Source organism: Dasypus novemcinctus, chromosome 6 (genome assembly GCF_030445035.2).
Source record: "Dasypus novemcinctus isolate mDasNov1 chromosome 6, mDasNov1.1.hap2, whole genome shotgun sequence".
Classification (NCBI taxonomy): Eukaryota; Metazoa; Chordata; class Mammalia; order Cingulata; family Dasypodidae; genus Dasypus; species Dasypus novemcinctus.
The window spans coordinates 34938237-34965188 of record NC_080678.1 but is presented as its reverse complement, the minus strand read 5'-3'; the positions used below and the strand labels follow the sequence as shown (position 1 = coordinate 34965188).

Below are 26952 nucleotides of genomic sequence, written 5' to 3'. Positions count from 1 at the left end.
CCCCTTGCGCAAAGTGGCTCCTCAGACTCTGAACAGTTATTTCAAAGCTCATCTTTCCACTGAAGAGCTTCTGCAGTTGTTCAGGTTCTTTAGGAGACTCGACTTAGACATGAGAGCAATGGCAGGAAAGGCTTGAATGATGCTTCCTCGGTGGCATTCACGGGCAAAAAAACTGTGCTTATTTGTTTATTTTTAAAGGTTTATTTATTTATCCAGTGGGAGCCCCTTCAAGCTGGCTCCTGTGTCCTTTTGACATGTCTCATTGTTCATTATGTTCTTTTCTTTCTTTCACATGATGTTTCAGGCTCATTACCTTCCTTCCCTGCCGCAGCTCTGGAATTAGCGCTTTTTTCTAAGAACCCAGGTTCCTTTTAGTGGAGAATGGTTTTTAGAAACCAGGGCCTGGATTGTACTCTTTTTTTAAACATTGATTGTTGTTGTTGTTTTTTTTGCTGTTAGGGAGCACCAGGGACCAAACCTAGGCCTCCCATGTGGGAAGCAGGCACTCAACTGCTTGAGCCACATCTGCCCCCATTTTTTACTTAAACGTTGGAATTCTGAAATAGTCTTAGGGAAGAGGTAGTGAAGCAGAATTTTCAGAATAAAGTCTTCTGTGAAAGGTTAGCTTTCTAAAATAATTTGAACACTTGTGTTTTTGCTTTTTACATCTGGGTAGAAATAATCCTGTAATCATATTCAGATTTACCAGTATATAAATTTACCAAATTTGCATTTTTAGTGGGTGTTAAGGAACTTGAAATAAACTAAGCAGAGATTGTGTCACTGTCAAATCTTTTCCAATTGTTTATTTATAATATTTAATGTTTATTTTAAATAAACATGCTGCCCCATCTTTATTATGAAGAGCAGCAAGGTAGAATCTTGAAGCCACTCTTCAGAACTCAGCTCTTTAGATCTAGGGCAAAAAAAGAACTCTCATCCTACATGTTTAAGTTACAGTCAGGTAAGTGTAAAAGCTAATGACAAGAGATGCATGCTTTTTACTTTTAGAATCATGTACACTGTTTCTGTAGTTCTTTTCATTGAAAATTGCCTTAAAGAACTTCCTGTTTATAATATGTTTGTAGCTATCTTTTAGGGCATTTGAAGTAACAAATTGAAACCTGCTTGTGGGCTTTTTTTTTTTATACACTGGGGATTGAACCTGTGACCTTGTGCATGGGAAGCAGGCGCTCAACCACTGAGCTACACCTGCTCCCCTTCATTGATGTTTTGATAAGGGGACTATAAACAATTTTTGCATATTTTTCTATGTGTTAATCCACCATTACAGAATCTAGAGCTTGATGGGCCCTGTAGTCACCTTATTATTCCCATAGTGTTCTCTCTTTTGTGCTGTATCAATGTTTTATTTTTAATTTCCACCTTGGTATTTTTGCTGCCAAGACCATGGAACAGGTTTTTTACCTGATTAGAGGAAAGGAATTCTTAATAAGGGCAGCATCTCCTTCAGTTTACAAGGATTCTGTAAATTCTGTAGATGCTATATTCTGTAGATGCTGATTTGTCCTCTTAATATGAGCTACTCTTTTCTTAGGTCAAATCCTAGAAAGGATATTGCACAGGACTGGAGAAGTTCTCTCTGCAGGATGGCTTTCTAAGCTCTTCTTTGCTCATGTTGAGACTGATGCATGGGATCATGTTTCCTGGTGGTTGACAGAATGAGGCCTTTGTTTCCTCAAGGAATGTGCTCTTTTCAACTCACTGTTGAAGAATCCTATTTCCAGGCCCAGAACTGCTGACCAGTTTTCTTTCCCTTCTAGAAATGACCATCCTCTCCTCCCAGTCTTCATCACTGGCAGCCCCTTCTTTATCAGTGTCCACTGAAAACCCAGAGCAGAGAATGCTGGAGAAAAGAGCCAAAGTGGTAGAAGAACTTCTTCAGACTGAAAGAGACTACGTTCGAGATCTGGAGATGTGTATTGAGTGGATCATGGTACCCCTGCAGCAGGCACAGGTGGGGACTCTGTGAGGAAGTTAGCCTTACCTTAGAATGTGGGCCTCTGAGCCCAAAGCATTAGCCCATGGGAGCTTTCACCAGAGATTTATTGGGGTTGAAATAAAGTCATGATTGCTGCTGCTGCTCTTAATTCAAGGGCACCAATGTATATGTGTCATCAACTTAAGCTTTTAGCACCCTGTCACTTATCAAATCAACTGTTAATTTACCAGTCTTATATCTCCCCAGGACATTTCCTATTTCTGTTGCTCCTGAAAGCTCTTTAAAATTCCAGGGATTCTTTTTTTTACCCCAAGGGATTCTAAATTGTTGTTTTACTGGGAAGACTGTATGATAATATAATGAAGGTTGGGGATAATGGATTATCAGTGGCTCTAGCAGCTGATTGTGTTAGTTTATTTTTTCAGGAAACCTTTATTAAAGGTCTACCATACACATGTGCTAGGCACTTTTCTAGATGCTGGAGACAGTAAGAGAAGTTTCACAGTATTCTGTGGAGTTGCATTCCTTATGCTTGGGTTTGTACTTTGGAGCAGTCACCCCCAAGTCCTTCTGTGGGAAGTAGGTGGTGCCTTCACAGTTTGGATGCTGGTGGGAATTCGTGATTATAGATCAAATTGGTTCCATGTTAGTTTACTAAGGTAGGGGATAGGGAGTGGAGAGTATTTGGATCAAGGACAAAGGGTGGTACTAAAGATGATGCTGGATATTTTTATTCTGGAAACTGCATGAGAGAGTAAGTAATGAGGATGACTGAGCAATTTTGGTCCAGTCTTTGAAGAGATGTTCTTAGTAAGAGTTATAAGCCATTCTTTTATTTGCATGCATCTTTATGTTTTGTTTCCCTTTCTCAGGTACCAAATATTGATTTTGAGGGACTTTTTGGAAATATGCAGATGGTGATTAAGGTCTCAAAGCAATTACTGGCTGCCCTGGAAATCAGCGATGCTGTAGGTATGAGCTCCTGCCATTGTTTCAGAAGCAGCTTTTAAAAACAAACAAACAAACAAACAAACAAAAAAATTAGTGGGGGTTAGAGGAAGAATGTACTTTCTTGATATTGAAATTTTACTAGGAAAATGAGGTTTAATTGTCAGGTCAGAGGTCATTTGGTCCTCTGTTTCTCCTTTTAATCTACAACCTGCTTTAGGCAAAATAGGGTATCAACGGTAGAAGTTTTAGATGTCATATATAGTCCAGTATTTTTCAAATGAATAGTTGCAGGCCATTACAAGGGTCATAGATCAGTTTTGTGAATCGTACCCAGTATATATTTTTTTCAATCAAATAAAATGGAAAATATCAGGATATACTATAAGTAATAAGTATAAATACTGTTTTTTGAAAAATTTTTTTTCTATTCCATGTATATTTGTACTGTCATGATTTAAAATACATTTGTGTAGGTCATTGTCAAAAACGCTTGAAAAACAATCATCTGGTTCCTTATAAATAAAAGAATTGTGTTATTGTTGTATAAATTATCCCAAAATATAGCATTGTAAAACAATTAACATTATTATCTCTTAGTTTCTGTGGACCAGGGATCTAGGAGTGACTTAGCTGAGTGGTTCTGGTCAGGGTCTGTCATGAAGTTGCAGTTGAATGGTTGACCTGGGCCGTGTCACCTGGGGCTTGAGGATTCGCTTCCAAGGACACTCACTCGTGATTGCTGCCAGGCCTCAGTTCCTTACCACGTGAGCGTCTCCAAAGGCTGTCCTCATGGCATGACAACTGGCTCTCTGCCAGTAATCCAAGAGAAAGAGAAAGCCCAAGACTTTCTTTCATAACCTAATCTCAGAAATGACATACCATAACTTCTGCCAGTTCTCTTGAGCATTCAGCCAACCCTGGTACAATGTAGGAAGAAGCTAGAGCCTGTCGTTTTGCTATTTTATTGGAATCATAATTGGCAAGATGGCTATCAGTTCCAGGCATCCCACTACACACATGACCATGTCCAGCAGAAGGAGAAGCTCACCCTTGGGTCTCTTTAAGTGTGAATATATCTCAATAAACTGCTTAATAAATAAATAAATAATTATGCAAGAATAGCCAGAAATAGCAGCTGTATGCAGCAGGGGAAACAGAGATTGAGGGGTAAAGAAGTTTCTTGTTTGTTCATGTTTTTTTTTTAAGTATATAATCAATGGTTTATATTTTTTGTTTATTATTATTATTAGTAGTAGTATTATATGAGATAATGAAAATGCACTACTAATGATTGAAGTGATGAATGTACAACTATGTGACTATACCAGATACCATTGATTGTATACTTTGGATGAATTGTATGATTTATTAATATATATCAATAAAATCTATTTGAATTGAAAAACCAAACCAAACCAAACAAAAACGAGTGAGCAAACCTTTTCCAGAGCTCCCCAAGAGATTTCTCTTGATTTCTTAGTGCCCAGAACTAACTGGGTCACATGCATGCACCTAAATAATCGTTATAAAGGGGAATAGGTTCATGCTGTTGGTTTAGACTGGCCAACATTACCTGAATCACCTGGAGAGTAGTGGACATAGGAATACAATCGGGCTCTGTCTTCCTGGAGGAAGAGGGAAATGACTTTGGGGTGGTACCAGATAGTGTGACATCGATAATGTTTATTGAGTGTTTATTATACACCAAGGACTCTCCAAGATATGTCACACGTGGTCTTATGTGTTCCCTACCATGCCCTGTGAAGTTTCGATACTATTCACTTTATTCTACAGGAGAGGAAACTGAGACACAGAGGGAAAGTAATTTGCCTAGAGTCATAAGCTTAGTAATTGGGACTGGCATTCAATCTCAGGTCTTTCTGCCACCCAAGCTCTGCTGTTAGCCTCTTTATAGAATGCACCTAGATGTCTAGCACTCTGGTAGCCACTTTTTGGAATGGCAAGAGAAACCAAAGCTGGGGGTCCTTGCTCTCTAAGTCTACCTGGAAAGGACAGAGGAGTTGAGGAAGGAGAAGCACACATTGATTTGACTAGAAGGAACTCACAGTGACCCTGTTTTAATATAATGATGAGACATTAAAACTAAATATAATATTTTATAGCATAAAAAGTTAAGTGTCAGTAGGTCTTTTATTTGAATTACAGACGGAAGGGGAAGAAATTAGTTGCTGTCTAAAAGACATTAATCAAGCAAATAATCTTTTTTTCTTATAATTTATCTGTGCATGTACTGAAGAGTAGTAGGATTTTAGGGAAATGGGATGTGAAAAAAACATTAATAATAAAAGCACAGCCGTTGGATATTGAAATTTAGACATCTGTGATAAGGTTTGTAGAAATGAGTCTTTCCTTAGAATCCTTAGTGTCAAGACCAAGAAAGAAAGCTACTGAAAGCATGGTTTGCTTGTGTGTATTCCAAAGGACCTGTGTTCCTGGATCACCGGGATGAGCTTGAAGGAACATACAAAGTTTACTGCCAGAATCATGATGAGGCCATTTCACTACTGGAAATCTATGAGAAGGATGAGAAGATCCAGAAGCATCTTCAAGAGTCCTTGGCCAACCTCAAGTAGGAGTTTTGACCTTTTATTTCCACTATAGCTCTCTAGATCTGCCTTTTAGAAGTCATCCCATGGATATGTCCAGACTTCTTATGGCATTGGTATCTGTGTGTGTATTATATATATATATATATATAGTTATGTAATGTGCCATTTTCCCGTTTTATATCATGGAACTCTTAAGTGGCTTTCTGCTTATACTTTTATCCATTTAAATTACTTTTATCTATACATAGAAAGTGTCAGGTTAGCATTTTGAGATAAGAAACAGCCAGGAATCTAGTTTGGTCCAAATAGATCAAGAGTATTGGTAAAAAGACCAAATAAAATTATCCTTGACTAACCATCAGTTGAGATTCCCTGATCTTAGTGAAACAGGATATAAGGAAATAATATATGTATAAGTAGATCATAGTACGGTTAGGAGTTTACTAATGTTTTTTAGTAGACGAGATATGCCACCATAGACATTCATAATTTCCCTTTTATCCTACATGAGTTTTGTCTGCCCAACTGATATACTTTGAGAACAATGTGAAAATCAGCATCATCATCTTTAATGAGCTGTCTCTTTTCTTTTCATGCCCACTGCCCTGTAGGAGCCTGTACAAAGAATGGTAAGTTCTTTTGCTACTCAATGTACAAACTCATTTCTTGAGTGGATTTTTCTTAAGCCTTAAAAGACTGACTTTATTTTTTTCCTTTATAGGCAGAAATCTAGAAGTAGACCAGCCCTATATTTTTCTCCATAGCACTTACCACCATATGATACTTTATATGTTTGTTTGTTTGTTTGTTGCCTATCTCTTCCCACCAGGGCAATGAATTTTTTAGGTCCCTACTAAATCTTTCTGGAATAGTTCCTGGTATTTATTGGGTGCTCAATAAATATTTGCTGAATGAATGAAAGTAGAAAGTAGGATAAAGGGACAGAGCCATATTTAGGACTGACAAATCCTCCCCATAAGCACAGGATTGTTGACAGTTGGCCAAAGTCTCTTTTCCTTCTCTTCTAGGGGATGCACAAATTATATTAACCTGGGCTCCTTCCTCATCAAGCCAGTGCAGAGAGTAATGCGTTACCCACTGCTGCTAATGGAGTTGCTGAATTCCACCCCAGAATCCCACCCAGACAAGATGCCTTTAACCAACGCGGTCCTTGCAGTCAAGGAAATCAATGTTAACATTAATGAATATAAACGTCGAAAGGACCTGGGTAAGGAAACATAATTACTGAAGAGGTGTGCCCTTGAGAATGCTTCCCTTCTCAAAGGAAATAATTACTTCAGAATTGGATAAGGCAGGTGATAGGTAATAGGACCGTGATGAAGAGAGTAGGAGAATTTGACAGGAACGTAATATGGAAAAAAATAATAATAAAATACAACCGTGGAATATGGAGTTGAGACATCTGTGATAAAATTTATAGAAGTGAGTCTTTCCCAAAACATGAAGACAAGTTTGAGAATGGTTGATCAGATGAGTTCCAGCAGGCATGGGTAATTGCCTTCTCAACTCATTTGAGGCAATCCTTTTCAATCCATGCTGAGATTTGATTTCTCTACATTTCTGAGGGATGTCTTTACTGTCTCTGCTAAAGTTAGGACTTTCTGTCTCCTTTCAGAAGAATCCAGTTTTCCCTGCTCTCTGGGTCCCTCATTCCTGCCTGTGACCAACAACCTGCCTCTCTGGTTTGAGCCCCCTTCCCCTTCCGACACTGCTGTCAATTGCCAAATCAAACCACTATTTGTTTTCACTATACAATGAAATGATATATTCATTTCTCTTCTGTCAGATCTCTTGTTGAGGCCCTAATTTAAACATTCCATTGAGTATAGCAATGTGACTTACATTATTCATATACTTAAAGGATCTGTAATGTACTATAACCTCTTTGCCTATTTTTCTATTTCTCCCTACTTTATCTGAAATTGTCTTCTCTGCCTTGTACTTCATCCATGTCACCCACTTTAGGTATATGATGTTGGCTGTAGCTGTTAAAGCTCTTTGCCTGGGTAGCCCTTTCTCTTGGGTTCTATCTCCAAATATAAAGTAGCCTTCATCTTCTACCATGAAGTGTGCCTTTTTGCTGCCACCCAACCCCTTGCCACCATTCTATGTTAACTCTAGACTTTTCTGCAGATTGTGCCTAATGTATATGACATAGTAATTAATGAGCTGATTATGGTATAGCTATTACAATTTCATATGCAGTATCTCATTTGCTTTTTTAAATATTTTAATTAGTTTAAATTAATTAGTTTTATTGATACACATTAATAAGGTATACAATACATCCAGAGTACACAATCAATGGTATTCGGTATAATCACATAGTTGTACATTCATCACTTTAATCATTATTAGAGCATTTTCATTTTTTGATCATATTGAAATAATGAAAATGCTCTCATTTGATCTTTAAGATGGTCTTGTCTTACATTTTACAGAAGGGGCAATTGAAGCTAAAAAGCAAAGTGATTATCTAAGGCCACGCCTTGTGGCTGTGACGGCCCAGGCATTGAACTCAGAGGTGTCCTTGACGGCAGACCTTAGGTTCTTTCCCTTACACCTCCACTCCCTCCTCATCTTTAACCCTTTTCCAGTGTGCCTAGTCTCTTTTTGCTCTTTTTTAGAATTTTATCTGCCCATAAATTGTTGTTTGTAAATATTTTGTCTCTTCTCCTCAGTTAGAAGAAGCTCACTGAACACAAGGACTAGCTCTAGTTGGATTTTCTGGTCTCATTTTAGAGCTCAGTAGAATGTCCATGCTTAGAAAAATGCTTCCTTGACTCACCAAGTTGACTCCCTTCCTAGTCCTCAAGTACCGTAAGGGCGATGAAGATAGCCTTATGGAGAAAATTTCCAAACTGAACATCCACTCCATCATTAAGAAATCCAGCCGAGTGAGCAGTCACCTGAAGCACCTTACTGGCTTTGCTCCTCAGGTGAGTTCCTTGCACTTGAAGGCCCAGCACATCTTTGACAGTTTTCCAGGGCTCTGCAGGGCAGCCTGCATGGTGTGGATTGGCACAGTTCCCTCCTCGTGCTTCCTCTGGTGTTTGTTAGTGGGTATACAGGGCCACCACCTGGCCCTCCGTTGATCCCTTGGTGAGCTGCTCTCTGTGTGTGAAGGCAGACTAGGGAGCCAGCTCACCAGCACAGAGTAATTACTGTGGTACTAGATGCCCTAGGGAGCTTAGAATCTATTTGGAGGGACAATTAGAGAACTAATTCAATACCAGATTGTTACAAACAAGGAAACTTAAAGTCTAAGGGAATCAGTGATTTGGAAAGCAGCTAGCTTAGTGACAGTGCTGAGAGTAGTCCTGAAGTCTCCAGACTTCATTCAGCTCTACAGTGTGTACATTGGGCAATTCATGGACAATACATGGTGGAAGATAAACAGTTGCTGGGTTTTGTGGTTTGTTCTCTAAGTGCTATAGTACTTAAGAAAAACATGAGCTTGTTGAGAGGAAGCTTCATGTTGGTGTGAGATTTAAGCTGAGCCTTAAACAGAGGGGAAAGGGGGAGGGCACTGGGGCCAGCAAATATGTCAAGAGCCAGGAATGGAGAAGACAGCAGCCTGACCAGAGCCAAGGATTTACAGCAGCAGCAGTAGGGAATTAGGTCTGAAGGTAAGGAGGACCTGCAGGTATTTTGGAGGTCTTTCAAAGCCACACAGAAGTGTTTAAATTCAATTCAATATGAGTCAGAGAACCCCTGAAGATTTAAAATTTGAACAAAAGATGTTTTTAAGGAAGATAATTTTGCCAATAAGATATATTGAGGGAGAGTCCACAAATTTGCTAACAATGGTTGTTTACTTTGAACAGATAAAAGATGAAGCATTTGAAGAAACAGAAAAGAACTTCCGAATGCAAGAAAGATTGATCAAATCTTTTATCCGAGACCTGTCTCTCTACCTCCAGCATATCCGGGTGAGTGAAGGTATCATGTTAGTTAAAATTGCATATGGTATAATTCTGCCTCGTCCTGTTTGTTCATTTGGCCTCTTGTTTACTAAACGTTGAATAATCTGGGCTCATAAGACCATTCTGCAATGACACTTTTTATTGGACTTTATACAATTTATTTAAACATTTTAAAAGATCAGCTCTGTTATATTAATTATAAAGTAGCCAGATTCTGTGCTCCTTTTTCAGTCTTCATCCCTCTTTTTTCCCACTACCTTTTTTTTTTTACTGTCTCCTATGTCCGATTATATAAGAAGCTCTTTTCACTGTTCATTTTATCAAAACAATTTTGAAGATTAAATACTGAATACGGTAAGTAGGAAGCCGTACAATAGGAACTTCCTTTTGCTTTAAAAGAGATCCTATGCTTTTTTGGGTTTTTTTTTTAGATAAATTCAAAAGGTACCAAAAGGGATAAGTAAAATTTTATAAAGTTGCTCTATTTAAGGCCTCTTACCCCTGGCTCCCAGTCAATTCTGTAGAGCAGTCACTGTGCCCAGATTTCTTCTCTCCCCTCAAAGATAGCTATATATATATATATATATATATATATATATATATATATATTTGTGTGTGTGGAGAGGGGTGGTGGGGGAAGGAGCAAAGGACACAGGTCAGCATCTTGTATTTTGCACTTATTAGTGTTCTTGGAAGTCATTCCACACCTGTACACACAGAGCTACCTCATTCTTTTTTACAACTGCATAGTATTTAATTGTATGGACGTGCCATACTTTAACTATTGGTGAACATATAAATTGTAATTACAAATAATTAAAAACAGTGACCCAAGGAATATCCTTGTCGATGCATCATTTCGTGATCTATGCATGTATATCTGAAGCCAAGAGTACTAGATGTGCTGGTCCAAAGCATATGGTAGCCTAAATTTTGATAGCTATTAAATTTCTTAAATGTTGTCCCAGTGAAAACTCCCCACCAGCAGTGTGTGAAATGGTGTCTCCATGCCTTGGCAACACACAACACTATCAAAATGTTTTATCTTTGTCTGAAAATTAGGTAGAAAAATATGTTAATATAGTTTCAGTTTGCGTTTTTATATTATGAATATGTATATGAGTAATTGGATACCTACCTCGAATCTTATATATCAACGCAATGTCATCATTCTTGTCATCTCTTTTTGTTGCATCATCTTGCTGCGTCAGCTCTCTGTGTGTGCACAGCCACTCCTGGACAGGCTGTGCTTTATTCACATGGGGTGGCTCTCCATGTGGGGAGCGCTCCTTGTGCGTGGGGCTCTCCTACGCAGGGGACACCCCTACATGGCACGGTACTCCTTGCATCAGCTCTGTGTGTGGGCCAGCTCACCGCACAGGTCAGGAGGCCCTGGATTTGAACCCTGGACTTCTCATGTGGTAGGCAGATGCTCTGTCAGTTGAGCCAAATCCTCTTCCCCATGTCTTCAAAGTTCACCCATATTGTTACATGGATCAGAACTTTGTTCCATTTCACAGCTGAATAATATTCCATGATAGGAATATACCACATTTTGCTTAGCCATTCTGTTGATGCTTCCATCTTTTGGCAGTTGTGAATGATGCTTCTGTGAACATTGGTGTGCAACTATCTATTCAAGTCCCTGCTTTTGGTTCTTTTGAGCATATACCCAGAGCTGGGATTTTCAGGTCATGGGGTAATTCTGTACTTAACTTTCTGAAGAGCTGCCAAGGTGGTTTCCACAGCAATTGCACCATTTTACATTCCTGCCAACAATGAACGAGTGTTCCTGTTTCTCCACATTCTAACACTTGTCTTTTTTTTTTCTTTCATTTTTTCAGTGGTAGCCATTCTAATGGGTATAGAGTGGTTATCTCATTGTGGATACAGAGCTAAAGGATATTGAAAAGACAGTGTGTGAACAAAAAGAATTAGAAGATGTGAAAGGAAGCATCACAGAACCTATGGGGTTGAAAACCACCAAAATGGAGAGAAGGGAAAAGGGCATTTGACGTTTTGATTAGTCAGTGTCTTGCATGGTTTTTATTAGGGTTTACCCTGTTTGGAGTACACTATACTTCTTGAACATGTAGATTTATGTCTTTGGTAAGAGTTGGGGAATTTGGGGCTATTTCCTCAAATGTTCTTTCTGACCCTTTTTCCTTCTTTTCTCCTTCTGGGATACCCTAGATGTGTATGTTGGTACGTTTTATGCTCTTGTACAAGCCCCTTAGGCTCTGCTTAGTTTTTTCCATTCTTTCCTCTATCTGTTCTTCTGATTGTTTGATTTCAGTTGTTCTATCTTCTAGTTCATTGATTTTTTTTTCTTCTGCCTATTCAAATCTGCTGTTGTATGCCTCTTGTGTATTTTTCCCCTTTCATATTTTTATTTTATTATTTTTTTAATTAGAGGAGATACAGGTTTACTGAAAAGTCATGCATAAAATACAGAGTTCCCATATACTAACCTATTATTAACACCTTGCATTAGAGTGGTACTTTTGTTACAATTCATGAAACAGTATTTTTATAATTGTACATTTAACTATACATCATTTACAATAGGGTTCACTGTTTGCGTTGTACAGTCCTATGTTTTTTGAAAAATTTTTTTCTAGTAACAAACATACAACCTAAAGTTCCCTTTAACCACATTCATGCATATTGTTCAGTGCTGTTAATTGTGTTCACAATATTGTGCTGCCGTAACCACCACCCATTACCAAAATCTTGTGATCAGCCCAGTAAGAAACTCTGTACAACTTGAGCATTAACTTTCCATTCCCTACCCCTACCCTGCCTCTAGTGTATTTCCCCCCCCTTCCCCTCTCCCGCCCTGCTGTTTTTGCTGTCTGTGTTGTCTTCTCTTCTCATTTTCTCTCTTCTGGGATTCACCGTGATTTGATCCTGGGGACCTCTGATGTGGAGAGAGGTTCCCTGTCAATTGCGCCACCTCAGTTCCTGGTTTCTGTTGTGCTTCACCTTGACTCTTCCCCTTGACTCTTCCCCTTGTCTCTCTTTTGTTGCATCATCATCTTGCTGCATGCCTCACTTGCATGGGCACTGGCTTACTTGCGCTCACTGGCTCATGATGTGGCCACTGGCTTGCCATCCAGGCACGCTTTCTCTTCTTTTTTTTACCAGGAGGCCCCAGGGATCAAACCCAGGTCCTCCCATATGGTAGGCGGAAGCTCTGTCACTTGAGCCACATCCACTTACCCGCTAGTGTTATTTTTAATCTGTTATTGTATTTTTCATCCTCATAAGTTCTGTTATGTTTCCTTTTAAACTTTCTAAATCTTTTTGTTCACACATTGTCTTTTTAATATCCTTTAGCTCTGTATCAATATTTGGTTTATTTTATCCGTCTTTTCCTTCAACTCCTTGAATTGATTTAAGGGGATTTGCTTGAAATTCTCTGATTAGTTGTTCCAAAGTCAGTCAGTGTCTCCTCTGAAGTTTTATTTATTTTTAAAGATTTATTTATTTGTTTATTCCCTCCCCAGTTGTCTGCTCCCTGTGTCCATTCGCTGTGTGTTCTTCTGTGACCACTTCTATCCTTATCAGCGGCACGGGGAATCTGTGTTTCTTTTTGGTGTGTCATCTTGTTATGTCAGCTCTCCATGTGTGTGGGACCTGCTGCACTTTATTTCATGCTGGGTGGGTCTCCTTACAGGGCACACTCCTTGCACGTGGTGGCTCCCCTATGCGGGGGACACCCCTGCGCGGTGCGGCACTCCTTGTGCGCATCAGCACTGCGCATGGACCAGCTCCACACAGGTCAGGGAGGCCTGGGGTTTGAACCACGGACCTCCCATGTGGTAGGTGGACGCCCTAACCACTGGGCCAAGTCTGCTTCCCTGAAGTTTTAATTCGTTCCTGTGAATGAGCCATAGCTTCCTGTTTCTTAGCACGCTTTTTTTTGGCTGTTGTCGGGACGTGTGATTATTTTGATGTGTTAACTCCAAAGGTCAGCTTCTCCCTCTTGCCTCGGGTTTTACTGTAGATTGGCTGTGTGTTATGACTCTTCAATGTTTGATCCAGCTTATATTGAACCTTTAGAGCAGCTTTAGAGCAGCGTTTAACTGTTGACCTCTTCTCAGATCTCTCATACCTGTTTCTTGCCCTGGTTGTGCAGTGCGACTCTTTTTTTTTTTTAAGATTTATTTTTTTATTTATTTTTAAAGATTTATTTATTTTTTTATTTCTCTTCTCTTCCCCCTCCCACTCCCACCAGTTGTCTGCTCTCTCTGACCAATCCTGCATTGTTCTGTGACTGCTTCTATCCTTATCAGAGGCACCTTGTCAGCGGCACTGGGAATCTGAGTTTCTTTTTGTTGCGTCATCTTGTGTCAGCTCTCCGAGTGGGCGGCACCATTCCTGTTCAGGCTGCACTTTCTTTAGTACTGGCGGCTCTCCTTACGGGGCGCACTCCTTGTGCATGGGGCTCCACTACACGGGGGACACCCCTGCATGGCACGGCACTCCTTGTGCACATCAGCACTGCATGGGCCAGCTCCACACGGGTCAAGGAGGCCCAGGACATTGGGGCAGTTGAGCAAGTTAGGCCCTGAACACTATTCCATCTATCTCTGGAAGTGGCTCCTCAGGAAATGGAGGTTGGCTGTCACTGTGGGCACCAAGGTGGAAGGGAAAATGGACGTTAAATATGTGGAACCAAAGTAAATGGGGGGCAAGAGAGGAGTTTCTTGAGAGTACACAAGGATGGATATAAAACATGTAATATTACACCATAACATATAGGAGATGACAGACTGATAATGTAAATCATAATGTAAAACATAGGATAACTAAAAATGTAAAGAACTGTGTATCCTAAAGTACGCACCATAATGTAAGCACAGATGTTACCTTGTTAGAAAGCTAATATCTCAGACTCTGTACATCACCTTAAGTAAATATGATATGAATAGGGCGTAAGAGTATCACTGTGGAAGGGAAAAGGTTTTCTGGTGGATGTGTGGGAGTGCTGTATATTATATATATGCATTGCTGTGGTCTAGGACTCCTGTGAAGAAATGCTGAATAATTAGGGGGGGGGGGGGAAAGGATAGGATGTGGAATTTTTTCAAATCAACATTCTTTATCTAAGTTCTTTATCTAACTTTATCCAAGTTCTTTATCTATCCTTTAAACCCATCACTATATGCCATTCCCTAGTAAGGGACCATGACATTATATTGGGCTTCAAATTACGGGGAGTTCTGGATCACAGAGTGTTTCAACAATGGCAATGGAGGGATACTGGTATGGGATACCAATGACAGGTGATATATGGCTGACAGGGAGCTGTACAGAACATATGTCCAGGGTGCATGGTAATGATTGGATATACTCATAGTGGCAACAATTAAAAACCACAGCAGGGGGGGTACTGGGTTCCTGGCCAGTGGTGCTCTGTCGTGGTCCCTAGGGGAGCAGCGACAGTCTCCCAGGTACAGCGGCGGGGACCGGGAGGGAGTGAGGGTTCAACAGTGAGCCCCTGATGCTAATGACTATGCTTGTGAGCTGATAAACCTAAAATAAGAACAAGGCCTAGAGCAACATTGTGCCTGGGAATTTCCTCCTGTCAGCCTTCATGTTACTCAAATGTGGCCAGTCTCGAAGCCAAACTCAGCATGTAAATGCAATGCCTTCCCTCCAGCGTGGGACATGACACCCGGGGATGAGCCTCCCTGGCAACGAGGGACCACTATCAACTACCAACTGATGATGCAACTGGAAAAGGACCTTATACGGAAGGTTCAATGCGGATCAGCAGAATATCCATGTCTACATAAAATAACATGACTTTAAAATGCTGTTTGACCTAAAGTAAGGGGGAAATGGAAAGGAGAAATGAGTTTATATGGCTACGAGTTTCTAAAAAAGAGTCTGGAGGCTGGCAGAAGGATTGCCCTCATGCACAACTGAACAGAGTCAGAGAGACAGATAAAGCAGATACAACCCCCAGATATTGGTTCCTTTGAAGGCTAAAGAGACCCATGAGAGTTATGGTCATGGCCGATGGGGTTAACTACCAGGGCAGATGGCCCCTCTTTGGAAATGGTGTTTATGTGTGATGAATCTGGACTCAGATGGGATCTCCCTTCATAAGACTTTCATGCTAATGTGCTGGAGGTGCAGTTAATGTTGGGGTTTAAGATATATTTAGGGGATTTGAATCTCTGGACTGACAATGTGATAGCCAGGTCCTGAGCCTCAGCAGACTCCAGCACCTACAATCTGATTTATTGGACTTACCACACTCAGCTAAGATGGAGTTGAAGAAGGACAATCACCACACCATTGAGCCTAGAGTGATTACAACTGAAAATGGGAGGATTGCATCCAGCATCCATGTGGAATCTGAGCCTCCTCTTGACATAGAGGTGCAATGGACACAACCAATCCAATGTCCACATAGAAGAGGTGGCATTGGATTGGGAAAAGTGGACATGGTGGACGATGGGTATGGGGAAAGGCAGGAAGAGATGAGAGGTGAAGGCGTCTTTGGGACATGGAGCTGCCCTGGATGGTGCCTCAGAGGTAATCACCGGACATTGTAAATCCTCACAGGGCCCACTGGATGGAATGGAGGAGAGTATGGGCCATGATGTGGACCATTGTCTATGAGGTGCAGAGGTGCCCAAAGATGTACTTACCAAATCCAATGGATGTGTCATGATGATGGGAACGAGTGTTGTTGGGGGGGGAGAGGGGGGGGTGGGGGGGTGGGGTTGAATGGGACCTCACATATATATATATTTTTAATGTAATATTATTACAAAGTCAATAAAAAAAAAATTTAAAAAAAGGAGGCCCAGGATTTGAACCACGGACTTTCCATGTGGTAGGTGAACACCGTATTCATTGGGCCAAGTCCGCTTCCCTGCAGTGCAGCTCTTAAGATTGCCTTTTTATGTGCAGTTGTTTCCCCTTCAGGAGAAGGTGTCCTTTCGTCCATTCTCTGAGAATCCTGGGCTGTTCTGTTTATTTTTAGGCAGATTTTCCTCCCCAGTGGCTCTGATTTGCCCTGCTGCTCCCCCATGCTCAGTGTCCCCTTTTTGTTACAATTTTCATTGCTTGGGCCTTCCCCGTCTTAGAGCAGTTTTTCAGCTTTTCTGCCTCCAGTTACTTCCACGTAGGTGTATCCTGCCCCAGGGAGCCAGGTGGGGTCAGTGTTCAAAAATTTGTGTTTTTTTTTTTCGTTGAGACACTCCTGTAATCAGAGGCTAGGATAGATGGCACTGCTTGCCAACAGTATCTCCACAGATCTCCTTTGTTTCCTGAGGGCCCTTTTGTATGCTCGCACTCGCTGACCACTTGGGCCCCCCCCAGAGTCTCTGTGGCCTTGGGTCTCCTGTTTGAATGTGCCTGGAGTTCTAAGTTGTTGCTGTGAGTGGCTGCATGACTCTTAAGCCATGCAGTTCCAAGGGAGGGGGAGGATCTGAACTGGCAGGTCTAAGTCACAGACTTCTTACCTTCTTTTTAAAATTTAATTTAATTTTGTTTTTGTTTAATGGTAATTTTAATTTAGTTAATAATTAATTTTTGGAGGTTCTGGGGCCAGGGATTGAACCTGAGCCTCATATATGGGAAGCCAACACTCAACTGCTGAGCTATACCAGCTCCCCTTACTGTCTTTTTTTGTGGGTTTTCTCTTATTCTTCTTTGATTCAGCATTTGTGGAGTCTTTCTCTAGTCTATCATCCTCCAGAGTTCCAAGCAAGTGGGATTTGCCCTGTTAGTGGTTTCTGAGAGGACACATTTCCATTGATGTCTTACATAGCCATCCTGATGTGGAGGCATTAGTATTTTTTGCTTTGGGACTTCATTTAACCATTCACATCCTACTGCAATTTTTAATACATTTAGGTTTTATTTGGGCTAATGTCAACATATTTCCTAAGTTTAAGCTAAGGGAGGCAAAAGCCCATCCTTGTACCAAGTAGCTAAAGAAAACCAGCCTGGGGTTCAGAAGCAGTTCTGATTAATCAGGAGGAGTGACTGTGTACTCACTCATTTATTCTTTTTTTTCTTTTTTCCAAGGAGGTTCCAGGGATTGAACCCAGGACCTTGTACATGGGAGGCAGGTGCTCAACCACTGAGCTACATCTGCTCCCCCATTCCCCATTTATTCTTTCATTCAGTAAGTGATAATGATACCAGCAAACAGCAGACAGAACTCCCTGCCTACATGGAACTTGCATTTTACCAGAGCTTTGGGGGAAATAGTGGCAACAAACACATAGTAAATTGTATTGTATATCAGACAGGAAAAAATAGGAGCAAGGCAAGAGAAGCTGGGGTGTCATCCTGGGGAAGCAGGATCATGACCGTCAATAGGGTAGTCGGGCAGGTGTCACTAAGGAGGTGACAGCATGAATTCAGACTCAAAGGAGGACAGCTGATTATTCATTGCCATAATCTTTGCTCGTTTCTAATTTGATCATTCCCTTTTTGGTGAATTAAGAAACCCTCACATTTAGGAACATGGGTTTTCTCTGTGCTCTGTAAGTGATAGTTTGTGAGTACGCTCATGTGAAAGCTAAAATATTTAGATGAGAGAAAAAAGTGTAAATTGTTCAACTCTTTTGTCCCAGACAGCTATATAAGATGAATGATGGAGCTAAAAGCTTGATTTGCTCTTAACTGGGTTTGTTTCTAGGAATCGGCATGCGTGAAGGTGGTGGCTGCTGTGAGCATGTGGGACGTGTGCGTGGAGAAGGGAAATAGAGAGCTGGAGCAGTTCGAGAAGGTGCATCGCTACATCACTGATCAGCTCTTCACAAATTTTGTAAGTGACTTTGCTTTTCACAGGTTGGTCCTCCCTATTCCTGGGGTTGCTTTAACATCCAGCTCCTGAAAAAGTGAATTCCACACAGAATGCTCCATGTGTCAGGAGTACTAGTATCCTTTAGATAATCCTTTTGAAATCAGTGTTTTACATTCAGAACATGAGTTTCAACTAGTTGAAGGTGTAAGTAGGATCTGTATGTATTCAAAAGAATCAAGGAGGTCTTAAATGGTACAAACTACTTTATAAAGGCCAAATCGCTTGGGAAATTCTAAGTGGATTTATATGGGATAGGAACATTGTTTCATCCTGAGTAGAAAGAATGGGTAGGATTTGGTAGCTTCTTAGTGACCTGGATGGCATGAGGCTGAAGGAGATCTGACTACTTAAGGAGACTATATGTATCGTCACAGCATTTTATCAAAAAGAATTTTCCAAGTACCTATTTATGTTTTTTCTGTGTTCAACAGCCCCACCCTCATTATTTCTCTCTGTAGGAAGAATCAAAAGAGAAAAACCCTTTGTAAAGTGAAAACAGATATTACTAAGTAGTTATAATTAGAAAGGCGTTTTGTTTATATAAAAGTTATTCTACCCCTTATTTATATAGCAAACCCAAACATTAAATTCAAGCTCTATTGACACATACACCTAAGTGACGTGGACAGACTGTCATATCTGGTTTTTCATGCAAAAAGCATTTTTAATGTGAGTACTTTAGTATTTGTTATCAACTAAGGAGATAAGATGGGATGGAATTAGCATATTTTGTAAACTCTGGTGTGTGAGGATTGTTGGAAGAAATCAAAGAGAGTTATAAGCAAAGCAGGACATAACAAAATCAGCCTTAGGAATATTCTGGAAAATATTAAAGGTGGGATACTGAGCAACTGAACAACTTGCCTTTCTCTTCCCTACAGAAAGAGAGGACTGAGCGGCTTGTCATCTCTCCCTTAACTCAGCTACTGAGCATGTTCACAGGACCCCACAAGCTGGTGCAGAAACGCTTCGACAAGCTTCTGGACTTCTACAACTGTACAGAACGGGCAGAGAAGTTGAAGGACAAGAAGACTCTGGAGGAGCTGCAGTCTGCCCGGAACAACTATGAGGCCCTGAATGCTCAGCTGCTGGACGAGCTGCCCAAGTTCCAGCAGTACGCCCAGGGCCTCTTCAGCAACTGCATCCACGGCTACGCCGAAGCCCACTGCGACTTTGTGCAGCAGGCCCTGGAGCAGTTAAAGCCACTGCTTTCAGTGAGTCCCTTGCTTCTTCTAAGAAAAAGTAGTGTCTGAAGTTCTCCTGGCATTTTTATGGGGCTACGCCATTGGGTTGTTTGAGGAATGAGTGAAACTAGATGAGTCAAATCTGGCACTAGGTCAGAACCATCAAGAATTAGAATTCTTGGGAAACAGATACGGCTCAACCAATTGGGCTCCCATCTACCATATAGGAGGCCCAAGGTTCGATACCCAGGGCCTCCTGGTGAGGGCAAGCTGGCCCACGTGGAGTGCCAGCCCTTGTGGGTCTGCTGCCCCATGCAGGAGTGCTGCTCTGTGTGGGAATGTTGCCCACCGTGGGAAAGCTGCCCTGCGCAAAAGTGCCAGCCGACACGGAGAGCTGGCACAGCAAGATGACACAACAAGAGACACAGAGGAGAGAAAATAAGAAGTAGCAGAACAGGGAGTTGAGGTGGCGCAAGAGAATAATCACCTCTCCCACTCCAGAAGGTCCTGGGATCTGTTCACGGAGCCACCTAATGAGAATATGGGCAGACACAGAAGAACACACAGCAAATGGACACAAAGAGCAGACCATGGGGGAATGGGGGAGGAAAGAGAGAGAAATAAATAAAATAAAATAATAAAAAGAGAATTAGAATTCTTGATTCCTTGATGGTGCCATGAAACCTGTGGCTTTTAAGCATCTCTCATTCCATCTGAAACAGTGCTCAGAAGAGCCGGCCAGGTTGGCCCGTTCACAGAGCAGCAGTGCTCATGCCTTCATGTCAGGAGCTTGCTCAGAGTGAACTGCAGCCAAACTTGGCTTCCAGTTGGTTTTAGTGAGAGTTTGTCAGTCCCAGGGAGCTTTAATCCATTTTCTCTTCTTTCCTTTATCTCTGCTCTTCCAATGCACTCCAGTTACTTAAAGTGGCCGGCAGAGAGGGAAACCTTATTGCCATCTTCCATGAAGAGCACAGCAGAGTTCTGCAGCAACTCCAGGTTTTCACCTTCTTCCCAGAGTCTCTTCCAGCTGCCAAGAAGCCGTTTGAGAGGAAGACTATGGAGCGCCAGTCCACTCGAAAGCCTCTCCTGGGCCTGGTGAGTCTGAGCTCCTGGAGAAAGATGGTGCGGCTTAGGGGCTAGTGGTGTGAACTCGAGCCAGATCACCTGGGTTCAGATCCCGGTACTGACACGCACAACTTCTGTGCCTTCATTTCTTCATCTGTGAAACACAGACAATAATTGTACCTACATCATAGGGTAATTATGAGGATTCAGTGATCATGCATTGAAAAAGGTTTGATACCTTATAAAAGTAGAGTAAGGTATACTAGTTATATGGGGTCATACTCTGAAAAAACTGCTGATTTGAATTTGCTTATAATATTTTTGCCCCATAAAAAGGAGATTCAAATTTATTATCACCTTTATATTTCATGTTTTCATCAATATTATTTGTTTTTATAGATGGGGAGGTCAGGTGGGAAAAGTCTCAGTATTTAGGGTCTATAGCAAAATGGACGTAGACCTAGTATTAGGTATTTTGATTCTTCTGGTGTCACTTTAATCACCACCTCTTTGTCACAAGATAACATAAAGCTCAAAGTCCATTTTCTTGATAGCCACGAAGGCACCAAAACAATGCTTGAGGTTATGATTTCTGCCTTGCCACACCCACCTGTGTAACCAGAAAGGCACCTGGCAGCTGTGGCCAGGAGAGGATTGCCCGTGCCCTGGTTTCCGCGGCTCTGCCTTGTGCTGGGGTGGACAGGGCTGCTGGGATAATGGCCAGGCTGGGTTTTGGTTAATGGCATCTCTTGGATTGCTTCTCAGCCGAGTTACATGCTGCAGTCAGAAGAACTGCGGGCCTCCCTCCTGGCAAGGTACCCCCCGGAAAAACTCTTCCAGGCGGAACGGAACGTCAATGCTGCTCAAGACCTGGATGTCTCACTTTTGGAGGGTGACCTCGTGGGTGTGATTAAAAAAAAAGACCCCATGGGCAGTCAGAACCGCTGGCTGATTGACAATGGAGGTAAGAATGAGAGACATCAAGTGACTGTAAAAGTGATTCGAGTTGTACCTGGATCCTGTCTAGGCCAGAAGAAAACATGAGAGTCTTTGATTAAGGGGAAAAATAAACTTAACAGTTCTAGCCATCGCTAGGGAGTGTTATGCCAAAGCCATTACCGAAACAAAAGTTGTTTTTAATTTTGTTTTTGTTTTTACAGACTCCAGCAGCGTCTCCCCTTCTGAGTAAACCAAAAAATAAGCTTCCCTCTTCCAATTTATATAATACTCCTTCTTGTCTTGTGTGTGAATTTAAAATCTGTACGAAAGGGTTCTACGGTGGGTTTTTGTTTGTTTAGTTTTTGAGATTATTCCCCATAACAATTTTATTGTACCTCTTGGTTATTTAGGGATTGGCCTGAAAAACAGCTCACAGCTTTCATACTGAAACATAATCCTTTTCCCTCAATTCCAAAATCCAAAAGCTCTGAAAAACAAAGTTGTTTTTTTTTTGAGAACTCATTAGCCAAAACCTGACCTAATCTGAACTCATTTATTGGCAAAACCCAAACAAAGAAAAGTGAGGCTGTATATAGTCTTTATTTACCCTTTTAGCTGAATAGTAATATTTTTTGCTAAAGAAATATTCACGTATTTGATTATGGGGAGCTGACTCAACCCTACTAGGGGTTTATGAAATGCATAGTGTTTGTGCTTGATCGCCTTTCCAAAATCCAAAGTGTCTGAATTCCAAAACACATTGGGCTCTAAGGGTTTTTGTTTGTTTGTTTGTTTTTAGGAGGTGTCAGGGATCCAACCAAGGATCTCGTACCTGGGAAGCAGGTGTTCAGCCACTCGAGCTACATCCGCTCCCTGGCTATAAGGGTTTTAGGGAGGATTTGTGGCCCTATGTAATAAACATCTATGTACAATCACCCAGAAGTGAAAATTTCAATTTCTGGGCTTCTTTAAAAGCATTTCTTGGTTTCTTTAAAAGTATTTTGTGAATTTTTCCTCTTCCTCCCACTTTTTCTCATGCAGTATCATAGAGATTAGAAGTGGGAAAGACAGGTGAGAGGCATGATGTGTCCAGACACACGAACTCCCCGTAAAGTTCCAAGCTGCTCAGGAAGCTGCTCCGTCCTCAGGGGTTTTTCTCCACTCGGTTCTCATAACTGAAGTGATAACAAGAAGCCTGCACTATTAGCATCTGCTGTTGGACCCTCTCCCTTCCCCACCTGCCCTCGAGGCTCCTTCATTCATTCATTAGATTTTTATTGAGGGCCTACTGTGTGTCAGCATTTTTTGGGGGGTACTAGAAATAACATCTCTTAGAGGTTATACACTCTGGGCCCCCTACCTTGGCAGATAAGTTCTTTCTTAGTGGATCTCAATACCTAATTTACGCTTAAAAGTTTTAGCTGAGGGTCCCCGCTGTCATCCTCATGGGCAATTTAGGAAGGTGAATTGTGCCGCTCCTGTGTGTGCTATGTGTGTATTCTGACCAACGTAAACAACTTATATTCTCACAGTATTTCCCCAGTGCTTCCTAACCAGAGGTAGAGACCCAGGGGTCATGGATTGGAAAGAGGGTGTGAAGGGCTGACTGAGGGTCTGTCCAGATGAGGATGGTCCTTAAGGTCTTCTCTTTACACTTGAAGTATTTGAACCCATAGTTCAGGCGTCCCCTTGCCTCTGTTTCTATGGTCTAGACAGCCTCATACGTTTTCTTTAAATGCCCATTCTCAAACATGCAGTCATTTTTTATTGCTGCCTGGATTTTCCATAAGGCCTCCTTTATCACTCATCTGCTGTGAGGTTGCACCAAGAATGAACTGGCAGGTAGCCACGGGTTTTAGTCTCTGCCCACCTGTGTTGTATCCTGGGATTGAATTGTTTAAATCTGCTGTCACTAGGCATCTTATTTTGGGACTCTCAATTATTGACCTAGCTCTTAAACTACGGTTTTTTTTTGTTTCCCCACACCCTCCACCCCTCCTTTCACTAAAAGCGCTTACTGTTTCTGTTTCCTTCCCATAGTCACCAAAGGCTTCGTGTATAGCTCCTTCCTGAAGCCCTATAACCCTCGCCGCAGCCACTCTGATGTCTCTGTTGGCAGCCACTCTTCCACTGAGTCAGAGCACAGCAGCTCCTCTCCCAGAGTCCTACGACAGAATAGCAACAGCACCTTGACCTTCAACCCTAGTGGCATGGCTGTGTCCTTTACCCCAGGGCCTTGCCAGAAACATCCTCAAGATGCCTCTCCATTGAAGGAATTTGACCAAGGAAATCTCAGTGCATCTTTAACCTTGGGTCATTCAGAGAGTAGCCCTACCAGGTGCCTTTCAGACACAGACTCCACCTTCCAGCCCAGGCCGCGGGACCCTGTGGATGCAGCCAGGGATATTACCCAACCCGCTACCACCCCAAGAAGCCACCGCTGCTCCAGGCATCCTGAAATGGTTGGCTACTCCCTACCCGGGCAAAATGGACAAGATAAAGACCCCATAAAGGGATGTGCAAGAACAACCCAGTCTTTGGAAGGCAAAAATGAAGAGCCTGAGAGCAGAGAGGCAGAAGGCAACCAGGTATGTGCCCGCCTGGTTTGCCATGGTGGAGCAGGTGGCAGTGGCGCAGGGCATGCTGTTCCAGCAGTGGGCGTGTCACAGGCCTGCCCAGGGCCCAGGAGGTGATTGGCAGATGAGCTCACAGACAACTCTTAGAAAACCCACTAGGAAACTCCCTGCTCTGAGAGCAAATGTAGGACTAGGACCATCTGAGCCTCCTTCTGTGGCTGACACTTCACAGGCTATTTCTGGAACCCTTTTGTCACTGGACATTTGAAAGGTGTTACAATGAAAACGTTTTCCACTCTCCCAGTTCATTAATTCTTCAGTTGTGTAGTCTATTGTTTAATCCATCTATTTAGGTTTTTATTCAAATAACTATTTTCATTTCTAGAATTTGCATTTGGTTCTGTTTCTGTTTTTCCTTTTCTTTTTATAATTATTCTCATCTTAGGGATTTGAATATGGCCTTTATTATCTTGAACATTATAAACCTACATATTTTAAAGCCACGTTGAGATAGCCCTACTATCGATAGTTCCTCAGCTGTGAACTCACCTGTTTGCTGGATTTGCTCCCCCTTACAGCAGTGTTTCCTAGTGTGCTTTATAAGATTTGTCTCTGAGCTCATCTTCAGCAGGAGTTGACTTCACTGGGAGACTTGGTTATTCATGACTTGTAGAGGTGTTTGCCTCTGCCAAGGTCTGGGTTTTGTAAGACCAGTGTTTACACTCGTTTCTCCTCTCAGACTTTCCACACCACATTTCTCAGTCCCAAAGATATGCCTAATCATGCCGGTTTCTCTCTGGTGATTCTGGTACTATCCACAGCCCAGACACCTTTCAGGTGCTCAATTGCCACATATGATTAGGGGCTGCCATGTGGAATCATGCACACAGAGGATCTCCCCATCATCACCGAAAGTTCTGTTGGACCACGTTGCTCCAAGCAGTTTCCCATTTCCTAATTCGCTTTCTCTCCCTCACACAGGTCTATTTTGCCGTCTATACGTTTAAGGCACGAAACCCAAATGAGCTGAGTGTGTCTGCCAATCAGAGACTCAGGATCCTTGAGTTTAAAGATGTTACAGGAAATACAGAATGGTGGTTAGCTGAAGTTAACGGAAAGAAGGGCTATGTGCCATCCAATTATATCTGCAAAACTGAGTACACCTGAGCCTGTCTTGCTGCCCACTCAACCTTGCTGCCTTCACTTTCAGTCCGCTGAAGGGTTCTGGTGGCCCACTGAGGAGAGGGCACCCGCTCCTGCGACGCAGGCCCTGGCTGCATTGCTTAACCATGGCATGGTGGAGCACAGATAAGTCTTGTTCGTCCCAATTGGGTTGTAAACCTTGATGTGCTCTAGAACTTCTAGAATTTTAAATGGGCCGTAGGTCTTACAGATGATTCAGTGGCCGTGAGAAGAGAGGCAAGTCCTGGGGTCGGCCTATGGAAATGAGAAATTTCCCATCAGAAGACCAGTGTCCTGTGTATGCTGGCAGCTGTGCTATATATAGCAGTAGGCAAGGTTGGCTTTGGTTGCTGCACCATCCTGTGCTTGGGGTAGCCACATGCTCCACGATCAACTGGCCAAAACCTGGCTTGGATTAAGAGAAGAGTTTTGGTTGTAGGAGCTTTGCCTTAGCCTGAGAGCCCTTTCAGGCTATGCCTCTGCATATGACAAGGAGTTTGTACCAAAGGATTGTATTATACCAACCTTGTGCTTCAAAGGTTTGGGGACACCTCTGGTATCCCAGCACACATTTACACACACACACACACACCTGCCTCTAATTTCTAAAAGTTCCTAAAATACTAACATCTGTAGTCTTTTCCTTATTTATTTCACTGCATTCCCAAATTGACTAGGCACAATTCAGCTGCCCTCTTTCTTTTAAGAAGTATTTTGGTCTCTTTTTCCTACGACCCTTTCTATAGAAGCATCTCTTCCCTTGTTAGGTACACGTTTATCTTTTTGACATTCTTCTCTACTTTACACAGTCTGAGTATGATAATGTCTCATGACCCTCTCTCCCCCTGTGACTCAATAACTGATACATTTTCTTAGAAGAACATGAGCAAAGTTTTAGTTCTGCAATGAACTAAAACCATTCCAGCAAGGTGGAATATCGGGTGCCTTTCTTCTTCAAGCACACTTACACCCAAGATGGAGAAGACAAAAAACATGTGTCGTATTCAAATTAGGATAAGCAGCCCCAGAAGTAGCTTATCTTAGACTTAGAAATAAGCATTTTATGTTTCACCACTAACCTCCTTTCTTCAGATACGATAGTCTAAGCCAAACAGATTGTTAAGTGCCTGAGTACCTCCCACCGGTCTCAGGAAGATATTTGCGAACCCTTTCACTAAGAACTTCTCCCTAAATTTCTGTAGGAGGGTGTTTATTCTTAAGGTCTTACCCAGACCTGAAGCCTACCTTGGAACAGGATGCTAAAAAATTTTGCCTTTTAAGAAAGGGAATTAAGAGCAGAGCAGCCTTGCAGCTCCTGCTCCTCCAGGCGTACATTTGGCCTTAAAGTCCTGATGAATCAGGAGACACCCGTGGACTCCTCATCCTCAGGGTCTCTGTTTCATGGTCAGAAGGTGTTAATGCAAGAGAATCTTACGAATAGTGTTTATATTTAGAGATGTTTATATTTAAGTAGTTGTTTTATAAATAAAAGCATTTCTATTGGGCATGAGTATTTTTTCTTGATTTCCCTCTGTGTTTCCCCTGAACATTTCCCCCAGGTTTCCAAGGGCACCTGCTTGACAAGTCAGTGATACCCACATTCCAGGGGAATAGGAGAGGCTGACTGAAGAAATGCGGGTTGAAAAGTCATTTTGTGTGGGCGAGCAGATGTAGCTCGGTGGTTGAGCACCTGCTTCCCAGGTACGAGGTCCCAGGTTCAATCCCTGGTCCCT

The 26952-nt window shown here is 41.9% G+C and overlaps 1 protein-coding gene across 1 annotated transcript in view; it reads left to right on the top strand.

Moving 5' to 3' along the window:
* The window catches only part of DNMBP (dynamin binding protein), a 129653-nt gene extending 102929 nt beyond the window's left edge, over positions 1 to 26724 (top strand). Inside the window, exons 5-17 of the mRNA XM_004459196.4 lie at positions 1785 to 1978; positions 2836 to 2935; positions 5357 to 5504; positions 6096 to 6113; positions 6513 to 6712; positions 8314 to 8444; positions 9333 to 9437; positions 18106 to 18234; positions 19155 to 19487; positions 20373 to 20552; positions 21288 to 21486; positions 23502 to 24049; positions 25019 to 26724. Coding sequence (XP_004459253.1) covers positions 1785 to 1978; positions 2836 to 2935; positions 5357 to 5504; positions 6096 to 6113; positions 6513 to 6712; positions 8314 to 8444; positions 9333 to 9437; positions 18106 to 18234; positions 19155 to 19487; positions 20373 to 20552; positions 21288 to 21486; positions 23502 to 24049; positions 25019 to 25204 — 2471 coding nt within the window. The 3' untranslated portion in view covers positions 25205 to 26724. The remainder of the gene's footprint in view (positions 1 to 1784; positions 1979 to 2835; positions 2936 to 5356; positions 5505 to 6095; positions 6114 to 6512; positions 6713 to 8313; positions 8445 to 9332; positions 9438 to 18105; positions 18235 to 19154; positions 19488 to 20372; positions 20553 to 21287; positions 21487 to 23501; positions 24050 to 25018) is intronic.
* The last annotated feature ends 228 nt before the right edge of the window (positions 26725 to 26952 follow it).